We start from the raw sequence: 14,380 nt of genomic DNA, 5'->3' as shown, positions 1-14,380 counted from the left end.
CTCGCCTCGGGGGAGAGTTTTGGGGCCCTGAGCACGGGCCTGTGCATCCGGGCGGGCGGGTGCCGAGGGTGGACAGAACGCTGGCCCCTCCACCCACGCCTCCATTGGGCGGCTCCGCCATCCCTCTCAGCTCAGCAACCCCGCCTTCACCTCCTCCGCCCAGCCCGGATCTCCCTCCCACCGCCCCGCCCCGCCCCATTCTGGCGTCTCTCATTGGATAGGGGTGCTGTCGATCGGCCTCAAGTCAGGGAACCTATTGGACAAGAGGCCTTCGGGCCGCCCCCAGCCTTCTTGGATTGGTTTGCTGCGCGTTGGCGCAACGGAAGAGGCGGCCTGCCGAGGGTGCTTGTCTGCTCTGGCTGGGTTGCCGCGGAGGAGGCGACGAGGGGTTCGGCACTGGGGGGCTGGCTCGGGCGGCAGCAGTGGCTGCTGCGAATGGGAGCGGGCAGACTCGGCGCGCCCATGGAGCGCCACGGCAGGGCCGCCGCCTCCTCTGCCTCGTCGGCCGGGAAGTCGGCGCCTGGGGGAGCCGTTGGGGGGCGGCGGGAGCCGCTGCGGCGCCGGGCGAGCAGCGCGTCGGCGTCTGCCGTCGGGGCCTCGGCCTTGTCTTCGGCGGAGGGTGTAAGGCGGGACCGGCCCGGCTCTTACAGCGGCACTACCTCCGTCTCCCGTCAGCGCGTCGAAAGCCTCAGGAAGAAGCGGCCGCGTAAGTGCCCGGCGGGGCGCCCTCGCGGCTCGCCCTGCCCCCTTCCGGCCAGGCTGCCGTTTTTTCCCGCGCGCCCGCGCGGAGACAGTGCCCCCGCACGGTGGTCCCAGGTTGGTGCGTGGGCAACACCCGGCTGGAGGCCTCGTGTTCCCCCAAACGCTGAGGTTTCCTGTTCGGCCCTGTCCAGCCTTGGTGTGCAGTGTTCCGCGCTTCTCCGTTGTCCAAGTGGAGGGGTCCTTCCCCAGGGATTCTTTAGCTCCTTGTGCATTCTTTGCCCCGAGAGTCACATGATTTTTTTCTCGGGAAGTCTTTTGACTCATTTTCACCGCCTTCCCCCACCCCAGATTATTTGAATCCCCAATGTATGTCTTACGTGGGTTTCCCAAGAGCTGCTTTTCAAGGCGTTGCATCCTTTTTATCTGGACGTTTGGGGCATATTGGAAAATGTTTGAGTTGTTGCAAGCCTAAAACCGAATTTCTTGTTCTGTGTACTGAGCTTTGGCTGCCTTTCTTATGAGAAATCGGGTCAGCTCTCACCCAGATAGCGCCTCGATTTTCTTTCCATCTATTTACTGATCCTCATGATTCAGGACTGTGGCATTCTGGGCACTAAGCCTTTTTCTTTTGAGGGAAAACGACATCTTCCTGAATCTTGCCGTGGCAATTGCACATGCTCTTCCCAGAGAGAATCGGTTTCTCCATTCTTATTAATCAGGTTTCTTTTCCTGCGTTGTGATCTAGTCCAAATACTTTCTTCCCTTTATAGGTCTTCATTTCAGGTCCTATAGCAAGCAGCCATTGCAGTTCTTGAAAGTATCCAGTGTCTTGATGCTCTGAGATGAGCTTTACAGCAAGGTTAGACTTTTTTTTTCTTGTTTCCAGATAAATGTTTCAGGAAATCAGCTTGTTTTAAATAAAGCTTATGAATGAGAAGGTGGCAGGATGAGTATTAGGTGTTTATTGGATAGTCTTGTACTTTACCCAACAACTCAGTTGCTTTTATCTTCTATGATTTGCATGATTGAATTGGCAGTCCTGTTTTGCTCTGAAAAGGTTCTTCTCAATTCTTTTGCCTTTTCCTGTTTTCTTGAAAGATTTTTAGAAAAGAGATTATCTGCTTTTTCAACCTGTACTATTTTTTTTTAGAGCCCGGTTAGCGTTTTGAGAAGCACTTGCTTTTTAAGCGATGCAAAACATTAGTACCTTCATGGTTTTGTACTACCTCATTAGAGATGGATATAAATTCCAGGGATTCAGCAAATAAGAGTCATAACCTTATAGCCAGCTGTTTGTGGCCATTGGCCACAAAGATTCTAAGCACGTATTGTGATTTGGGTGTTTGCCACTATTCTAGCACTTTAAGTAAAAATTTTTTTCATGTACTCTTCTGAGAGCTTTAATAACTCATTTTATTAGTCCTTACAACTCCTAGGTAGGTGGTAGAATTCCATTTTACAGATAAGAAAACTAGGACACATTTACCCAGTGTCAAATGATCGAAAAGAAATGTACACTCAGGAACTCTAGTTTTGTGATGTCTGCTCTTGAGCACTGTGCTTTATTGAATTGTTTGTTTTTTTAGCTATGTCTTCATTGCTCTAAGACCAGGTATAATTACGATCTTTTACATTCAAGGCTCTCTTTCTTGAGAAAATTTTTACCTACTGAACTTACAAATTTTGGAATTTTTAGTACTTCCAAATTTCTGGTACTTCCAAATTTTGAGCATAAAAGTAACACTAGGAGTTAAAATGCAGGTTCCCTAGGTCCAGTTTTGCATCTTTTGAATCAGACTGGAGAGGCTAAGACCTGTGCCGCGTTTTTAACAACCTCTGCGTGTCATTCAGATAGAGGTCACTCCAAGACCACTCTGTAAAACACTTTTAACTATTGAGAGGGTAGGATTGGTGGTATATAAAGTGATTTTGAAATGTCTTTTGAGGAACTAAGACAATATTCATGTTGTAGGATTTATTTTGTTTTGGTATCTGATGTTTGTTACGGCGCCTTTTATTTCTTTTTCTGACTGATTGATAAGTCATGAAAAGCCATCTCTCAGATAATGAAACTGGTTAAAGAAATAAACAGGGTATTGTTTTTCCTTCCATTTCTTCTTTCTGTGCTATCCAGAGGTGCACTTGTTAGATGGAGAGGCAGTGTATTGATCGCTGAGCCCTCCAAGAATGTGCTTTGGTTTTAACTTTGAGGGAATTTAATAGAGATTAAATCTTTTTTTTTTTTTTTTTTTTAAAGGAGAATTGGGTAGGGGGTGGTGCCAGCTTTTGTTAGAAAACCTTGTTCTGACATCATTACACTACTTATCTAAAGGTAGGAGACTAGTTGTCATTGGAAAGTAGAAGATGTTCAGTCTATCTTAGGAATTGTTGTGGGCCCTGATTATAGTTTTGTTCTGCCATACATGTTACTGAGAGCAATGTGATTCCCAAACCTGTCCCCATTTCAGACTTAACACATCATAGCCATTAGGGATGAGGCCAGGCTTGTATGTCTAGAAGTTCCTCAAAAGTTTTAGATTAGCTGGCATATGTCTCATATATCTGCGAGAAATACCAAATAAAGATTGGTTTAAAATGATGGAAATGGTTTTTTTTTGTGGCAGAGCGTGTTAAGGATCCAGTGTTGTCACCACAATGGCTCAGGTTGCTGCTGCGACATGGGTTAGAGCCTTGGCTCGGGAATTTCCACATGCAGGGAGGGGCACAGACAAAAAATGATGGAAACAAAGATGCTAATGATAGTAGCAGTACTTACATGTTTATGTTAGACACTGTGCTAAATCCTTTATGAACATTCTTTTTTGTTTTGTTTTTTTATGGCTGCATCCAGTGGCATGTGGAAGTTCCTGGGCCAGGGATTGAATCCCAGCCGAAGCTGAGACCTACACTGAAGCTGCTGCAGCGCTGGATCCTTAAACTAACTGTGCCCTGCCAGGGATCAAACCTGAGCCTCTCCAGTGACCTGAGTTGCTGCAGTCCGATTCTTTTTTTTTTTTTGCCTTTTGTCTTTTGTCTTTTTAGGGCCACATGTGTGGCATATGGAAGTTCCCAGGCTAGGGGTCTAATCGGAGCTGTAGCCGCCAGCCTATGCCAGAGCCACAGCAATGCGGGATCCGAGCTGAGTCTGCAACCCACACAACAGCTCATGGCAACGCCGGATCCTTAACCCACTGAGCAAGACCAGGGATTGAACCTGCAACCTCACGGTTCCTAGTCGGATTCGTTAACCACTGAGCCACGACGGGAACTCCTGCAGTCGGATTCTTAACCTACTGCGCCACAGCTGGAACTCCAATGAACATTTGTTTTAAGTCTTGGAATTATCCTGCAAAGTGGAAATTTGTTATCCCCAGTTTCCAGATGAGGAAACAGGCACAGTGAAATTTTTCCTTTGTCCAGTGGCATATAGTGAGTTGGTAATGGAACTGTGTTTTGATTCTAGGTGTCTGACTTCAGACCCAGTGTTCTTGACTTTTCCCATCTTGGAAGGTACATGTGATGTAATCCAGAGTAGTGGTTCTCACATGGAATCACTCAGAAGCTTAAAAAAAAAAACCCTCAGGTCACAGAGGGGTCTGAAAACATCTTTTAATCTTTAAAATTTTGTTGAGGCATAATTAAATACAGTAAAATGTACAATTTTGACAAATGTATACACGCATTTAACAAGAGAACATACATTTTAATCAGGGGCCCCGGATGTGCAGGAGGTGTGGGAACTCTGGAATCAGAGTGCGAGCTTCATGGCAGTGTCCAGGGGATGAGACACTGCCTGGATCTTTGCAGGTGACTCCCAGCATCTTGTAGCACTCCAGGAGAGCTTTGGGACATGCTGATTTTGGTCTCCTGCCAATCATGGAATGTCCTTAATCTCCATTAGTCTAGAAAATAAACCTTTGTTTGTAGCTTGATAATGCTAATCTAGAAAATAGTTAGCTTTTCCTTGGGATTTGGCAGAAAGGAGCTGGTGCTGAGGCCTGAGAGGCTGCTTTTTATCAGGTGCAGTGTTTCATCTTGAGTTAGGGAATTGGAAAGGGCTGCCCACTGTGAACTCAGGAATAAAAGTTAGATTTCTATTGCTTTGTAGCCCATTTTTGAGAGATAGAATAGGTGAGGATGCTTTCTAACCTATTGTTTTATCAACTTTATTTATTTACTTATTTATTTTTGTCTTTTTGCCATTTCTTGGGCCGCTCCTGTGGCATATGGAGGTTCCCGGGCTAAGGGTCGAATCGGAGCTGTAGCCCCTGGCCTACGCCAGAGCCACAGCAACGCAGGATCCGGGCCATGTCTGCTACCTACACCACAGCTCATGGCAACGCTGGAACCTCGACCCACTGAGCAAGGGCAGTGATCGAACCCGCAACCTCATGGTTCCTAGTCGGATTCGTTAACCACTGCGCCACGACGGGAACTCCTGTTTTATCAACTTTAAATAGGAGTTCCCTGGTGACTCATCTGGCATTGTCACTACTGTGGCTGAGGTTTGGTCCCTGACCAGGGAACTTCTGTATACTTTAGGCACAGCCAAAAAAAAAAAAAATTAAATGAAATAAAAGTAAACATGGCCCCGCTTCTTCCATGAAAAATGTAAAGCATTGAGAGCAGCCTAAAAATAATACAATTATGCAGCTTGTGAAATTATAGTATATTATTTTAGAGGCCCATGTATACATTTAGATAATATGATTAAGTGTTGGCATCCTTGCCCTCTATTTATCGGGAGACCGTAGCAAGAAGGGATGTATGCTGTTAAAAATATTTTACTTAAAGATGTTAAAAGGAGAGATAAGGAACATGATAATGAACTGTAGACTGTTTGATTTTTTTCTTAATGGTTTTCCTGGAAACTATTAGGGCCTGGTGCTTTTTTGTTGTTGTTTGGGTGATTGATCTTTGACCTCTTTAAAAAAATTTTCAGTGCTTTTGATTTCTGTGTTTTCTACCTCATTTGGGCTACTTTTTGTACTCTTTTTGTGCTTATTTTCTAGCTAATCCTCAGTTTAGTGTACACTTTATTTCATTTATTTTTGGCTATGCCCACATCATGTGAAAGTTCCCAGGCTGGAGATTGAACTTGTACCTCAGCAGTTATCTGAGCCGCTACCGTGGCAACATCTGATCCTTAACCCTCTGACCACAAGGGAACTCTTATTTAGTGTACATTTTAAATTCACTATTAGAAAGTTGTAAATTGGCTTATTTGTACATTTTCTTGTTATGTACTTTCATCTTCTTTAAGAAAAGCTATAGCTACTTCCTTTTTTTTTGGTCCACACCTGTGGCATATGAAAGTTCCCAGGCCAGGGATCAAGTCTGAGCTGTATACATCCCTGCTCAGGCTTGGGATCTTTTTTTTTTTGTCTTTTTTGTTGTTGTTGCTATTTCTTGGGCCGCTCCTGCGGCATATGGAGGTTCCCAGGCTAGGGGTTGAATCGGAGCTGTAGCCACCGGCCTACGCCAGAGCCACAGCAACGTGGGATCCGAGCCGCGTCTGCAACCTACACCACAGCTCACGGCAACGCCGGATCGTTAACCCACTAAGCAAGGGCAGGGACCGAACCCGCAACGTCATGGTTCCTAGTCAGATTCGTTAACCACTCCCAGGCTTGGGATCTAATGGGCAACACCACAGAGATGCTTTTAACCCAATACAGGAACTCCGTTTATTTCTTTTTCTTGGATATTCTTATCAGAAATTTGTCCGTTTTAATGGCTTTTTCAAAGCTTGATTTTTTTTTTTCTTTTTGCTATTTCTTTGGGCCGCTCCCGTGGCATATGGAGGTTCCCAGGCTAGGGGTCGAATCAGAGCTGTAGCCCCTGGCCTACGCCAGAGCCACAGCAACGTGGGATCCGAGCTGCAGTCTGCAACCTACACCACAGCTCACGGCAATTGAGCAAGGGCAGGGACTGAACCCCCAACCTTATGGTTCCTAGTCGGATTCGTTAACCATTGTGCCACGATGGGAACTCCCTAAAGCTTGATTTTATTGATCATCTCTTGTAGCTTTGTTCACAAAGATGATTTTTTTCTAGTTTCGTTTACATCTTGCTTTGATCTTTAATAACTTCCTTCTACTTATTTTGAGTGTGTTTTATTCTTTTTCTAGAATTTCAGGTTGTATATGACATTGCCTTTTATTCATGCTTCCTTCTTTTTGAATGTATTTGATGAATATTTAAGGTTATACATTTCCCTTTGAATGTCACCTTGGATATTCTTTTTGATAATGCAGTGTTTTCATTGTCATTCATTTAAAAATAAATTTTGTTCTGATTTCATCTTCAATTTCAGAGGTAATGAATTCGAAAATTTCCAGGTAGATAGATTTATTTCTTTGCGTCTGTTGGATTAATTTCTTATTTTGAGATGTTGTGGAAAACGGATGTGGTTTGGTTTTGTTCTTCAGAATTTGAGGTTCCACTGATTTGTAGATTTATCAGTTACTCTTTGTTTTTAATATTTTTTGAAGCATATGTCAGGATCATATCAATTGTACTTTTTTATGCACATGACATAATTTTTTTTGGTCCCCTTATGATGCTTTTTGTTTGAATTCTTGTCAGTCTGCTAGTATTGTATTTGCATTCTGTTAACATTTGCTTGATTCAGTGGAGTAACATTGCCCAGGCATTTATTTTGCTTACCCAAATTCAACTATATAAATGTGGCAAATCAGTTAATAAGCGGTGCCATGGCTCTACTCTCTGATTTAGTCAGTGACTATATAATTCCAAGTGAGCTCAGGGCTGGAGATCACTGTTTGGATGGGCACCTCTTATATAGTGTGAGCACAATAGCCCTTGTTAAATGCAGTGCTGGTCTTGAAACATAAGGTTTGACTTTTACTGTATCATGTTTCCTAAATGAAGTCAACCGCTCTATCAGTTTCCAGTGAGATGCTTAAGATTTTGACTTGTTCATTTTTGACTGAATGCCATTTTCATCTTAAAACATTTAATTCCTCCTCATGATGGGACTACATTGTGGGTGTTTTACCACTAATTTACCTTCAGTCTGTTTGTTTAATGTTATTTTAGGTGTATCTTTTTTACATAAGCATATAGTTGAATTTTCTCTTTAATCTGGAAAGAAATTGGACCTATTTGTGATTACTGATGTTTGTATTCATTCCTGTCATTTCTTTGTTTTGTATTTACTATACTTTTTTTTCTCTTTGTTTTTGAACTTTTTTTTCCCCCTAGTTGTTTGAAGGTCATATGTCATTTTCTCTTCTTCTGGAGTTACCTGTAAGTTTTTAATGCATTTAAACCATCACTTCTTTATTCTTATTTAGAAATAATCAGAATCTATATCTTCCGTTCCCCAACAAGACAGAACTGCTGCTTGCTTTGACTTCCCTCTCCTTTCTGTTCTCTCTTCGACTTCCTATGTTGAAATCATGTAAGTATTTTAGTTCTGGATTGCTTATTTCCTAAAAGTCAGCATGTATTGCTTCCTGTGCTTATCATTGTTTATTATGGCTCATATATTCTTGGATGCTTTAAAAAATTGTGTTGGAGTACATCTACTAATTATTTCAGAGAAGATCTTTGAACAATAAATACTGAGCTCTCTCATGTGTGAAAATGTCTTTCTTCTGCACTCCCGTGAAAGCTGATTTGGTTGGATGTGAGTTTCACATTGTTTTCCTTATAACTTTGCCATTGCTCTTTTGTTTTCTAGCATCTGTGCTGCTGATGAAAAGTCTAATTTTACCTTTGTGTGATTTATGTGTCTTCGTAGGAATTCACTTTTCTCCTTTGGAAGTTTTTAAGATTTCCTGTAATTTCAGTAGGATGTGACTATGAGTTTCCCCTTTCTCCAATTATTAACTCCATTTAACACTTAGTGGATCTTTCAGTCCGGTGATTCCTGTCCTCACCTGTCTCCCCCAGAGAATTTCTAGAACTCACATAACATAGACGTTGGACTTTGTGGTTCTGTGTTCTGTATATCTACCTTTCTTTCATACTCAAGAGGCATTTTGGGAGCATTTCTTAGTTTTGTTTTCCATTCTTTTTTTTTTCTGTGCCCATTTTGTTGTTAAATTATCTGTTGAATTTTATTTTGGAAATGAGTATGTTTTTTCTTTTCTAAAAGTGTCTTTATTGGATATAATTTGCATACAATAAAATATATCCACTTAAAGTATATGGTTCCATGTGTTTTGACAGAGAGCTACTCCTGTGAAGCTTCCCTCTCACCCCCAACAGTTAACATTTGGGCTATCACAGAAAGTTTTCTCCTGTCCCTGTACAGTCCTCTCTCTTCTTCCCCCAGCCTATGATCGACTTTCTATCATTTGCAGAAACGATTATTTTGCATTTTCTTGAGTTCGTGTAAATGGACTCATTTAGCATGTAGCTTTTTGTGCTTATTTGTTTTTTTTGGCTGTGCCTGTGGCATATGGAAGTTCCCAGGCCAGTGGAACACTAGGGAACTGCCAGAAGTTTCTTTCACTCAGCCTGTTTTTTATTTTTATTTCTTGTTTTATTATAATTTTTTTAGGGCTGCACCCATGGCACATGGAAGTTCCCAGGCTAGGGTCTAATCGGAGCTACAGCTTGCAGCCTACACCACAGTCACAGCAGTGCTGCAGCCGAGCCATGTCTGCAACCTGCACCACAGCTCATGGCAATGCCTGATCCTTAACCCACTGAGTGAGGCCAGAGATCGAACCTGCATCTTCATGGATACTAGTCAGATTCATTATTGCTGAGCCACAAAGGAAACTTTCACTCAGCCTGTTTTTTAGAGTCACTTAAGTACATTGTCCCCTCCTTCCCCTTTTTGGTTTGGGAAGCTTCTCCCCCTCACAACTAGGAAATTAACATTGATACAGTTCACAGATCTTAGTTAGATTTAACCAGTTTTACATAAACTCTCTTGTGTATGTGTGTTTAGTTCTATGTAATTTAATCACATGTGTAGATTCTTCCAGCAACAACCACGGTTGACAGTCATTTCTTAATTTCTAATTTTTCTTCAGCTTATCGTTCATGGGTAAATCTCACTTTACCTTGGAGAATATTTATGGTTCTTTTTAAAGTCTCTGTTTGTTCCTGCAACTCTTTCTTCAGATATTTAACTTCTCATTTTTGTGGTGTTGATTTCCCTCTTGGTGACTCTAGTTTGTAAAGTGATCATCTCTGGTTTGAGGATTGCTGTTCTTCTGTCAGTAGGTGTTTACCGCTCTGTCAGGATGGATTGTAGGGGAGAGATGGGAAACACGTCCAGATGCGGGGGCTCCTCACTTCTGAGTAATAGCAGCTCCCTGGATGCCATACTGCTTCTTGGGCTCAAGTGCCTATGCTCAGTGCAGACATTGCAGGGGGAGGGGGTTAGTGGTTCTCAGTAAAGGGAAGCTACTGGCCTGTGTGTTGTGCCAAGTGCATTTCCCCACCGGATCACCTGTGACTGCACCAGCCTGCTCCTGTTCCTGTGGCAGCCCCCACTGACAGCTTGGATGGAGCATCCCTCTGCTCCGTCTACCTTTGTAGCTGCTTCCAATTTTTATAGCATTTTTCTTTTGAGGGTTCTGGACAGTTATTGCCTCTAATCAACTGCTGATATTATCACTTGTTTCTCAGAATTATTTAAATTAATTAATTGATTTTTTTTGGCTGTGTCCGAGGCATATACAAGTTCCTGGGCCAGGGATCAAACCTGAGCCACAGCAGTGACAATGCTGAATCCTTAACCACTAGGCCACCAGGGTACTCCCATCTCAGAATTATTTTAGAAAAATCAATGTCTAGATCTTTAGTCATTTTTAGGATTTAAGGTGGGAGGAGAAGGCATGTGTAGCTAATGTAGTTTATCTTTAAAAAAATTTTTTTAAAAATTTTATGGCCGCATCCTCGGCATATGGAAGTTCCCAGGCCAGGGATAGAATCTGAGCCACAACGTGTCCTATGCTGCAGCTGCGGCGACACTGGATCTTTAACCCACTGCACCAGGCTGGGGATTGAGCCTGCGCCTCCCTGCACCTCCACAGTGATCCAAGCTGATGCGACCCACTGCACCACAGCAGGAACTCCAATCTTGATCCAAACTCTTGAAGCCATTTTTTGAGATGGATTGTTGGGGAATGGACATTAACTCTGAAACAGCTGTTGAAATCTGTTGAAACCTTATATTGATAGATTGATTAACATCAGGTTTTGAGAGAAGTTGACCGCTGGAGCTTATATGTTAACATAGAGTTGGGAATTTCTTCTGCCCTTTATTTGAGTGCTAAACTAGAGTTCTGAAAAGTCACTATTTCTTCTTGGGACTGAGGGGAGGGATGAACATTTTCATTCTCAATTTTTTTTTTTTCAGAGTTGAGGATAATGGGTAGTCATTTTCCTATTTTTTAATATTTCACAGTGCACTTTGGGCTTGTCTGTATAAGAGGTTTGAGTTGGCTTAACATTGTGATATTTTTCAAAAGAAAATTTTTATTTTTTTTAAGATTTTTCTTCCAGGTCAGACAGAATCATATTTCTTCTCCCCTACCTAAACCTTTTTGTTTATATAGTTCTTGGAAACCTCAGGGTATGAGATCAATTTTTAATCTAATAAGTATAAATGTAGTTCTCAGAAAAAAAAGCTGTTCTGACTTTTTTTTTCCTTCCTATGTAGTTTTTCCTTGGTTTGGCTTGGATATTGGTGGAACCCTGGTCAAGCTGGTTTATTTTGAACCCAAAGACATCACTGCTGAAGAAGAAGAGGAAGAAGTGGAAAGTCTTAAAAGCATTCGCAAGTACCTGACCTCCAACGTGGCTTACGGGTCAACGGGTATTCGGGATGTGCACCTGGAGCTGAAGGACCTGACTCTGTGTGGACGCAAAGGCAATCTGCACTTTATACGCTTTCCCACTCATGACATGCCTGCTTTTATTCAAATGGGCAGAGATAAAAACTTCTCGAGTCTCCACACTGTCTTTTGTGCCACTGGAGGTGGAGCGTACAAATTTGAGCAGGATTTTCTCACAGTATGCATTTTTTAGCTTATATACAATTTATGGTAATCTGATTGTTAGAAATAATTCCAACAGCAGGTGGTGGAATCATTTCCATCTCTAATGAAACTTGAATTTTCTTGAGTCACATTAAGATTGAATATAAATTAGGGATGGGAGTCGCCATCTAGAGATTGTTGTATAGTTTACTTTTTGGCCCAGTTCGGATGAATTGATGAGAATCACAGCCACTAAGAGCATAGCATTTGGTTGTTCTTTTGGTATGAGAAAATCGTCAAGCTGTGGTAAGCAGAGTCAGGAATTCCCTATGAGGAACAAGATCATTGTCTTGAACAATGAGATTGAAAAATAATTTAAAGAAATTAATGTCATTTCATGTCGTAAAATTGTTTCCAGTTTTTTCTACCACAGAATTTACCTTATCCCCCTTATTTTTTTCTTGGAAAGTTTACTATTTTAAAAATACAAGGAACTCTGGTCCAAAATGGTGTTTTTCAGGCCTCAGGGCCAGTGAGAGATGGTTGACAGAGTTTCCTCTCCCCAAATGCCTTTTGAAATGTTCTGTGCTGCACACTTGTTAACAGGAGTCTGGACACTAGGGGGCGTAGCAGTGGACACTTGATTTTGTTTTCATTCAGTGAACACTGTGTAAGGCCTTGAGGCTAGGGCCTTTGAGGGTGGACGTGGGAGTAGATGGGAGAATTGACAAGCGAATTGGCCAACACTCACCTTCAGGGTGCAATGTAGATATAAAATATCTTCAGTGACCATGTTTTTAATGCCCCCAATGAAAATGTTACTACAGAGATTCTGCCTTTGCCTAAATTATTTTTCATTTCTTTTTTTCCCCTTGTGTGTCATTGTATGGTTTGTGACTTTGTCTTCTATTTCCTTTCTCCTGTAACTGACCCATAATTTCTCCCATAATCATAATACGGAATTGACATGAATTTTTTTGGTGGTGGTAGGGCATGTGGAAGTTCCTGGGCCAGGGCTCAAACTGGTGCCCCAGCAGTTTGACCCAAGCCGCTGCAGTGACAATACTGGATCCTTAACCTACTGCACCACAAGAGAACTCCATGAGTTTTTAAACTAGGTGTTACATTGTTTACTTGAGTTTTTCTTGGTGGTGGGTTTTCAGTGGTTTCCTTTCTACCTGAGAGTAACTGGGAAGGTAGCCTGAGGAGAGGAGGTCCCCCTCCTTTGCAGTCATGGTGACCCAGGATTATAGCTGATAGGGAAAGGCGGAAACCTCTTTTATTTCTAGGATCCTGTAGAGATGCCTTTGGAACATATTTGAAAACCATGCGGGCTGTTAGCAGAGGTATTGTGTTGTGTGGTCATCCAAGGAGAAGGGCAGAGTAGATTGTAGACCTTAGGAATTGAGGTTTCTCACCTGTATGGACAAGTGCTATCTTTGAAAATTGTATGAAAATGAAATACCTAACAGATTAGGAGTGACTAACAGTTCATACCCCACAGTGAAATATTTTAAAAAATACAGAGTTTACCCTGTTTCTTTTTAAGTGTGAATCAGATTTCTTCACATTGTACTGAGTTTGCTTGTTGGTGCAACACCTGTTGAGTAACTTGAGTTAGTGAAATAACCTATGTATTTAGTCATCTAACAGTTAGGCTGGGATTCATTAAGAATAATAGCATAGCAGGACATTTTGGGATTACAGGAATTACGAGAAAGATAAAGATACAAGGGCAGAAAACTACTTTGATTCCAAAAGGCCAGCAGTGTAAAATGATTTGGCTTTGAAATGAAAATGCTGGCACTTGAGATTTAAGTGTCAGGAAGTCGGAATTGAATTCAGTATGGCAGAAAGGGCGTGAGCAGATGAAATAAGGGCAGTGGTGAACCCTTTTCAAGGGCTTGGATTTGATCACATGAGTAATTTAACATTCATACTTAAGGATTAAGGATTAAGGTGAAGTTACCTATTAGCTTCCATCATCTCTGGATCAGAATAAATTGAGTGTAGATGCAGTCAAATGAGTTGGATTAAAAGGGGAGAACTTGCAAAGCTCAACTTGGCTGTAAACAGAAATAGGTGCTTGAGGAGGCTGAGGCGTCTTTTCATCTGTCACATACCTTGAGGAGACAATGCTGGAATACTCAGATGGGATAGAGGTTCACAGAGTAAAAAATGCAAGTTTATATCATCTCTCTAAAGTCACCACTGTTAAAAGTTTATGTATCTTTTTAGTTTTTCTGGGCGTGAATATGTATGACACATACATGTACATATAAACATGCTTTTAAAAATAGGCAAATTGGATCATGTTTTATAAAATACTTCTCAGCTATTTTTTTGGGGGGGGTACTAAAAACATGTCTAAGAGTTCTTGCCATTTCAATTCTTCTTTTTTTTTTGGTCTTTTTAGGGCTGCACCTGAGGCATATGGAAGTTCCTAGGCTAGGGTCGAATTGGAGCTGCAGATTCTGGCATATACCACAGCCACAGCAACACCCGGAATCCAAGCTGCATCAGCAACCTACACTGCAGTTTGGGGCAATGCCGGATCCTTAACTCACTGAGTGAAGCCAGGGATCGAACCTGCATCCTCATGGTTACTAGTCAGGTTTGTTACTGTTGAGCCATAACAGGAACTCCAAGATCCTTTTTATTCTTAATCGATATGGCATGTTCCATAATATGAATAGTAATTTAATCAT

At 41.9% G+C, this 14,380-nt stretch overlaps 1 protein-coding gene across 7 annotated transcripts in view; it reads left to right on the top strand.

Moving 5' to 3' along the window:
• Positions 1 to 14,380, top strand: part of PANK2 (pantothenate kinase 2) — a 46,698-nt gene that overhangs the window by 15,453 nt on the left and 16,865 nt on the right. Inside the window, exons 1-3 of one of the 7 annotated variants that reach the window (XM_005672770.3) lie at positions 368 to 816; positions 8,022 to 8,128; positions 11,354 to 11,706. In XM_005672770.3, the coding sequence (XP_005672827.1) occupies positions 8,116 to 8,128; positions 11,354 to 11,706 (366 nt within the window). In that variant the 5' untranslated portion in view covers positions 368 to 816; positions 8,022 to 8,115. Of the gene's footprint in view, positions 1 to 367; positions 817 to 6,652; positions 8,129 to 8,152; positions 8,357 to 11,353; positions 11,707 to 14,380 lie in introns of those variants that run through there. The other 6 variants (XM_005672769.3, XM_021078061.1, XM_021078059.1 and 3 more) reach the window with 6 other exon arrangements.

This window comes from Sus scrofa, chromosome 17 (assembly GCF_000003025.6).
Source record: "Sus scrofa isolate TJ Tabasco breed Duroc chromosome 17, Sscrofa11.1, whole genome shotgun sequence".
Classification (NCBI taxonomy): domain Eukaryota; kingdom Metazoa; phylum Chordata; class Mammalia; order Artiodactyla; family Suidae; genus Sus; species Sus scrofa.
This window is presented reverse-complemented; position numbering and strand designations above follow the sequence as displayed.